This window comes from Oenanthe melanoleuca, chromosome 3 (genome assembly GCF_029582105.1).
Source record: "Oenanthe melanoleuca isolate GR-GAL-2019-014 chromosome 3, OMel1.0, whole genome shotgun sequence".
In the NCBI taxonomy this organism is placed as follows: Eukaryota; Metazoa; Chordata; class Aves; order Passeriformes; family Muscicapidae; genus Oenanthe; species Oenanthe melanoleuca.
In genome coordinates this window covers 22274549-22282193 of record NC_079336.1, presented here as the reverse complement: position 1 = coordinate 22282193, position 7645 = coordinate 22274549, and the positions used below count along the sequence as shown (strand labels likewise).

Sequence of the window (7645 nt, the reverse complement as noted above, 5' to 3'; positions counted from 1 at the left end):
AGATAGCCCAATCTCCTTTTCTGTACCTCCCTGGTGCAACTGGTAAGCTCTCAGAGATACCAGCAATATTTGAAATGGCTGAGCACCATTTCTTCTGAAGTGATAGAGCAGACCCCTCTTTTGCTCACTTTTGTCACATGTAGAGTGAGAAATACCTAATGAGAAAGCAGAAACTCAAAGACCCCTCAACAGCTGCTGAGCTGTTCAATCAGTTTGGCTCTGGGAATACAGAGGCAGAGTTGGATCAGATGTACAAAGAGCCTGTGAGCAGAGTTACATGGCTATAAACTTGGTATGAGAGGAGATTGAGCAAAGCAACTCAGACGCCACAAGCACGATTTGCTTGCTGCTAATGATGTCTGCAACATCACAGGCTATCTCTAAGCTATATTTTCCATTGCCTTGCTGGCTTGCAAAACTTTTAATGGAACAAGTTTTTCTGGCAGAAGAACACTGATTTTTATCTTTAATGAGCAGCCTCTCTATCATTTAGCTTCAGGAAACAGCTTCCTGGTTGTAAAGTGCTTGAGACTGCTGACAGCCAGGCGACTTCAAAAGCAGCTAGGACCAAGTTCCTTGCTAACTTTGGGAAGGAATTCAGAAATGCTGAAAGGTGCAGATGATTCTGTTATGGAGCAGGAGGACTCTGCTTCTCAACATGGAGAAATGACGAGTTGGGATATCAATGATATCAAACTTCCCCAGGTATGTATCTGTGTCTTAGAAATTTATTTAGTTCTGACCAGTCATCTCCACCAGTGATCTTAAATGTTTTCTCAGTCATCTATGACACATTGCCTTTATTCTCTTTGTCACCTTGAGGTATGGGGGAGGGTTTTGCTAGAAAATACTGAGAAAATATTAACATTTCCATGCATTTTTCCTTAAATGTACTACTGAAAGAGCTGTTGATGCATGAAAAATGTCATGTTGCAAAAGCATTGTTTTCACTGGTGGATTAGGTGCACAGAAAGCAGAGGGAAAAAAAAATACCTCCTGCTGTGGGCACTTAATTAGAGCTGCCCAGGACTTGCTTTTTGCCCTGGGTAGTGCTTTTTGAGAAAGGAGCCCAGCACCCACAACTGCCTTGCAGCTGTGAGTGCTCAGTCTCCCTGAAGATTGGGCTCCAGCTCCAGAGCTGTCTTCCCATATGGAGGCAAGTCTTTTCACTAGCACCTAGGGCAACCTTGCTTCATGTGTGCAGAGGTTTGCTGAGAGGGACAACTGTGATCTCCCCCTCCCTCTGTCCTTTTCTAGTTCTCTTAGCTAAAAGTTTCAACCTTGCTCTCCACTGATAGTCCACACACCCTGCACAACGTCACCTCCCTGTTCCTCAGCTCTGCACATATCTGCCAGATTCCTCCTGCTGCAGTCCTTCAGCATCCAGCTCTGCCTTTCAACTCCCAGGCCTGCCTTCTTACTGGATCCCAGCCTCCTCCATACTATGACAGTGCTGTTTGCCCAAAGCCTCCATGTTCCAGGATGTTCTCTGCCCTTCAGCCCAAGGTCACCTTCACCTGCATTTCAGTCTGGAGGCTTCACTGACACCCTTCCCTACACTGTCCAGTGGCTACCTGGGGAGCATGGGAGTTTTTCTCTTCTTGCTTGATGTTCTTACTGCTGTCATGGCTCTCAGTCCTGGGATAAGCAATCTAAAGGAAATTTCTACTAAGCTTTTGTATCCCTTAAAAGAACTTTTCCCTCAAAATCATCATCAAGTATGGTAGATGCTTTACAGCTTACTGAATTTTACTGGATTGACTGAACCCACTGATGTACACTGATGTGATGTGTATTTTGAACTTTGGGGCTTTTTTTCCTAGTTTTATTCTCATTGCTCCTTACTCTGTTGTTCTTGAGGCTTGGTGTTTGTTCAGAGGGGTTTTTTTGATGTTTCTTTAATCTTTTTGTTTGGTTGGATGAGTGAATGAGAACAAGCTCCTGGCAAGGGCTTCCTGATGCTCTGGGGCCTGTGGGGAGCCCAGAGATGTGTGTTTTTCCTGCCTTATCTCCACTGCTCCCTCCTGACAACCAGCATCACCTGCCAGGGCGCTAGTGTCACCTAGGCTAGAGGAAACCCAACAGAGGTCCAACTCTGCTCAGCTCCTGGATAAGCTCTTCTCTTCCCCAGCCTAAAATGTGGCTTGCTTTTCTCTTTTCACAGTATGTGAACCAGACAGACTGGTTCCAAGAATGGCCAGATTCCTATGTAAAACATATCTATAGCTCAGAGGATAAAAATGCTCAGAGGCACCACAGCAGCTGGGCAATGAGAAACACCAACAACCACAACTCTCGCATCTTGAAAAAGTCCTGCCTTGGGGTGGTGGTTTGTGGGAATGACTGCTCTACCTTGGATGGGAGAAAGATTTACCTAAGACCAGCCATATGTGATAAAGCCAGGCAAAAACAACAGCGTGAGTACAAACTTGGCAGTTCATTGTATGGCACTTCATAAGTGAACACAACATAGCAGGAATCAAAGTATAGGATACCCTCTGGATTACTCAGACTTCCTTCTGACATTTCCAGTGCAAGTCTTGATTTGGAACCATGCATTTTACACTTCTTATTGTTGAGGTGTAATCATCTACTTGGTTTTTTTTCCCTAATCATTTTTAATCTCTATTTCTGCTAGTTAGGGGGTTGGTTCCCAGCCTTCTCAGGCCCATGAGTGAGGGTACTGAGGAAGCAGTGCAGTGCAGGCAGCTCCCTGCCCTGCTGTTCCTGCCCACCTGAGTGTTGGCTTCATTATTGCACTGGCCCAAGAGTAACTCGGAGGAGGCAAATCTTGCAGGAAAGAAGTTGCTCATAAACTGTGATGACTGGAAAATAGGCCCCACAGTCACGCCACTGGAGCCAGACAATGCAAATAGAGAACATGAGCTGCACACACATTTTTAACAAAACCATTCCAAACAATTGTGATTGCTCAGTAGAGCTAGCACATACTGATTTCTGGAACTGATGTACATTTCAGCTAAAGAAAGGTACTATTCAGGTGCTCACTAAGGCCAGAACAATGCTCTCTAGAAACATGTATGACATTCCAAACACTGACAAGAGAAAAACTAAAACTGACCATGATAACAAACTGTAAAATTGTAATAACATTGTAAGATAAAGAATTTTTGAAAGTTATATTTAAAAATAATATAAGAAAAAAGAATAAAGGCAATGATTAGCTTGTTTATATTGATTTTTGCTTATGTTGGGAAGTTTTTTGCATAGTTTCTCTCAGTGTAATTTCTGAGCACCAAACCAGAAGTGGCAATCTGCCACCAATAAGCCATTTTATCTCATGGGATTTATCTAACCAGTGCTGTATAGGAAATGTTCCCCTCTATCCTTGCTCCAGGGAAATGCTGTCCAAACTGCAATGGACCACTGCGACTCCTTTCCTGCCGAGGCCATGGTGGCTACCCAGTTACCAACTTCTGGAGGCATGAAGGCCAGTTCATATTTTTCCAGGTTAGTATAAAATTATCTAACATTATGCAAGTTAATTTTAAAGATTGGTATTTCATTTAGCAATTTTTTTTTTTGTTCCAACAAATAGGGGTTATTGAATATGAAAGGTCAAATGACTGTAAGGAGAAAAAATTTTCACAAGGTGCTAAGCAACCTGATCTAACTTTGAAGTTAGTCCTGCCTGAGCAGGAGGTTGAGCTAGAGAGCTCTTCCAGCCTAAATGAGCCTATGCTACTATGATTTTACAGCATAGTGTATTTTTTATTTAGGCTTCTGGGAAAACTTGTTGATTTTGAAGTGTTTTGCCTCAGGTACATAAGAACCAACAAATCCTCAGAAGTCAGAAATACCATGTTATCTCTTCCCCTTCTTCAAGGCAATGCACATAATCATGAAGCAATATTGGAACAGGAAATGGTTGTACCCAAGGGACTCTCTATGGAAAATGCCATCTGTGTATTATTTGTAACTTATATCTGGATCACAGTGTATGCAAGTGTTTAAATAATGGCCACTGTTTCTGGAAGCTGTAGTCCTAGTTTAGTAACATAATCACTTTCCTGCTTTCCATACTTTCACTTACGTGCAGGCTAAATAAAATTAATTCTCTGTTGAAGCTAATGGAAATTAATATTCAGATAAACGTGTCTAAACTGTGAGAAGAATTAAAGTGACTACAGGGACTGTAGCCAAGCTACAGAAGACCTCTTAGCTTCAGCTGGAGCTCTACTGGGGGAACTGTCTTCTATGAATAAATGTGGTACACTGATTTTATGATTTCAGAGTTTCTACCTCATCCCACTTCATCTGGGATATGTTTATTATTTGAATTCACAAATACAAATACATTAAATTAGGCCACAATATGTGATTTTGGCCTGTGCTATAAATTCTGTTCCCTTAAGATTATTAACAAGGTTGCTTCTATCTTTAACATACCATAATTACTTTCTGAAGTCCAAAGGAGCTCATGACCACCCACGTCCAGAAACAAAACTAGAAGCAGAAGCAAGAAGATCAATCCAAAAAGCAAAGACAGCTTTTTCTCCACCTTCTCTAAGACTAAAAAGAGTCCAGGAGATTGAGGTAACTCTTACTATTGGTCGATGATATTTTGGTCAAGCAATTTGTGGTTCAAGGCATGGTGGAGGCTATTTGGGCTTTGGGTCTGGGTGGGAGCAGGCCTTACATCTCCACATTCTGCATGCCCATGATCAGGCCAAGAAGGACCAGGCCTGCCCTGAGCATCTTGCTCTCCTCAGCACTGTCATCCACTGCCAGCACCCTCTCTCCAGAACAAATTTGTGCCTGGTGGCAGCAGGAGATTACATCTGCACTGGTAAACAAAGCAGAAAAGAAAAGTTGCTGCCAGGCAGGCTAAGTTTCATCACTGTTCATGTGGAACTTTCTGTGCATGAGTTTTTGCCCCTTGCCTCTTGTCCTATTTCTTGGCACTCCTGAGAAAAGCGAAGACATCCTTCCCTGCATGCTCCCCTTGAGTTTCAGCAAGGTTAAAAAGGGGAAGGTGCATAACTTGTACCTGGTTTGCCTGGTTTGAAGGCAGAAGAGTGCTTTGAAGGACTTTCTGAAGCATTCAGTTAAAACATCAGCTTTTAGAGGTGTGGAAACATTTATGAAAGCATCTCTGGAGATCTTTGGGACTGCTGCATGCCTGATGGAGGGAATCCCAATGACCTGCATTGCATAGTCTGTGTTACACTCAATTATCATCACCAGTATTCAGACGCAGTTTGTCTTTTGATATGTAAGGGGTGGTGCATTCCCCCAACCTAGTGTTAGGGACAGTAATCCATTGAGCCACAGACAGATGGGATAATTGCTCTGGGTGGGAACAGATTTCCTAAGTGGATTACAAGGAGAAGGGGATTTGGGAACCCAAGAAACAGATAAAATGTGCACACAGGAAGATAAACCCATTTGAACAGAATGTGAATTAAGAAGCTGCAGCTATTTCTACTGGAAATACTCAGGAGAACACTAAAACTCAGAACCTCTTGACACAAGTGCCTGGGAACAAAAGCATAAGAAAAAGCAGCTGATCTATCTAATTGTCTAACAAATACAGCAACGATTCTTTTCCTATCACTGGTTTAGTTCTGTCTCTGAGAACACTGAAATAGTTTCCACCTAGGAAATATGACTGAGCCAGGTGGCTTTCTTTCTTTTATAACTGAGTCTACTGATCAGCCTACTTGCTTAAGTTTCCTGTAGACATGCCTTCATCTTTCCCTTCCTAAAACATCTTCCTGAGGCTTTCACTTTCAGTTGTGTGGGAGTAGAAACAGACTCAAGATGTCACAAATGTCTAATAGTAGAGTCTTCTCTTTGGTTGTTCTGACTGTACAGTCAGATTTACACCATTTATCCTCACTTTCCAGTTCATGGTTCTCCAGCAGGTTTTCCTTGGGAATAACCCATCATGTTTATGGTTTGCCAAACTAGCTATGATACAACTTAACTCAGGAGTCCAATTTGTCACACAGAACCTGTGTCACCCAATCTGCAAAAATATATTCCGAAAATATTCCATTTTAACGTGTTCAATCTGCAAAATGTATTCTGAAAAGGTTCAATTTTAATGTGCTCACAAGAGACCAGGGAGGAGAACTTTAGAAAAAGGTATGAGCCCAAAATAGAGTAGGTGATATATAGGATGGTCTCTCTATGGCACCTATGGCAGGTTTGTAGCTGAAGATGGGCTGGGTCCTACACCAGACTGTTGGAAGTTATTCTCATGATGAGTGGAGAACAACTGAAAGGAGCTTTGCTGCTCCAGCAGTCCACAAAACCACTATAATTAAATGGATGAAAAAGCAGAATTATAAAGAAGAGAGACCTGCAAGCAGTCATCAGAAATGAGTATTCTGAAAGGAATTAAAGTTTGCATAATTATAATCCAATAATTGGGGCAATTAAAGAAGTTATGAAATATCCAGAACAGAAGACTCAGAAGAACAATTCTTGTGTGTTGATCCCTAAAAAAAAAAAAAAAAATAAATCATACTTAGCTTTTCTTCACTATATGCTGGCATGGATCCTAAGGGCTGTGAAGGCAAGGTCTGAACAACTCTTTCAGTGTAAAACAGGCTTTGGGCAAAAACTGGTGAAACAAACTCAGAGCCAAGAGCTGGGAACCTCGTTTAGTTTGCCCCTACAGGCCATGGGCACTCCCCTTATGGTGGGGAGGCTCTGCTGTGCCATCTCTTTCGTTACTTGAGTTCACAGAACCACAGAATGGTCAGGGTTGGAAGAGACGCCAACCATCGTGTTAGTTGCGTGCCTTTGTAAGCAGCTCCCAGAGGAGAGGGGCTGTACCCCACCTTGTTTTACTAACCCATGCCTTGTTTTCCCAAGTCTCTGACAGGTTCAATGCCAACACAGGTGCCTTCGCTTCTTTCCCCCCCGGATGCTCACACGCCACCTGCTAATTTCAGGAGACATTTAAGCAAAAGCTCGCAGGAGCCGAGGCCGAGCAGCTGCTCCGGGCAGCTTCCATCCCCAAGGGCAGCCGGGGAGGATGGTCCCTGCGCGGAGAGAGCGGGCTGGGCCCGAAGCCTGGCCCTCAGCAGGGCCCTCAGCGCCAAGGGGCCGCGCGGCGTCCCCGCTGTGCCCAGCGCAGCCCCTGCTCGCCAGCAGCGCGCCCACCTCAGCGCCCAGCACACCCTGCCCGGGACAAAGGGCTGGGACCCCTTCGGCTGTGATGTGAGCCCTTTGGCAGAAGGATCCTGCGGGGAGAAATCCCCTTTGACCTACAGCGGCAGCCGCCCGGCTCTGCCGCCCTGCGCCGCGCCTCAGGGCGGGCTCTGCGCCATGGCGAGCGGGGCACAGCCTCGCCCGCAGCTGCTGCCGCCTCCCCGGGAAAGCGGAGGGCTTAGGGGGGCGGGCGGCCACGGAGCCTGTCTCAACTACTGCAACAACGACGTGGTTTTTAACATGTACCCATTGCGGTGACTGGGTTCAAAAGTCCCTGCTCGCCCCTCCTCTGGCAATGGGTCCAATTCTCCACCCCTGTGGCAACACAGATGTGAAAGTGCTACCACAACAGGTCTCGCTTTAGCCCCCCTTGCAGGGCTCAGAAGGGGCTTTCATATCTGTTTATTTAACAGTCTTATTTCCCCTAGGTGTTTGACAGATGTAATAAAAGCTATCAGCT

The 7645-nt window shown here is 44.6% G+C and overlaps 1 protein-coding gene across 1 annotated transcript; it reads left to right on the top strand.

The window, feature by feature from the left end:
- Window positions 1–603: 603 nt before the first annotated feature.
- Window positions 604–7443, top strand: GCM1 (glial cells missing transcription factor 1). The gene is made up of 5 exons (XM_056486375.1): window positions 604–705; window positions 2165–2417; window positions 3359–3471; window positions 4429–4557; window positions 6847–7443. The coding sequence occupies exons 1-5, from the start codon at window positions 604–606 to the stop codon at window positions 7441–7443; spliced, it is 1194 nt and encodes a 397-aa protein (XP_056342350.1).
- The last annotated feature ends 202 nt before the right edge of the window (window positions 7444–7645 follow it).

Excerpts from the sequence above, each read along its gene's own strand:
- GCM1 (XM_056486375.1), top strand. The coding sequence starts at position 604 with ATGCTGAAAGGTGCAGATGATTCTGTTATGGAGCAGGAGGACTCTGCT. Across the intron at positions 706-2,164 it reads ATGATATCAAACTTCCCCAG|TATGTGAACCAGACAGACTG; the intron begins GTATGTATCTGT and ends CTCTTTTCACAG. Across the intron at positions 4,558-6,846 it reads AAAGAGTCCAGGAGATTGAG|TCTCTGACAGGTTCAATGCC; the intron begins GTAACTCTTACT and ends TGTTTTCCCAAG.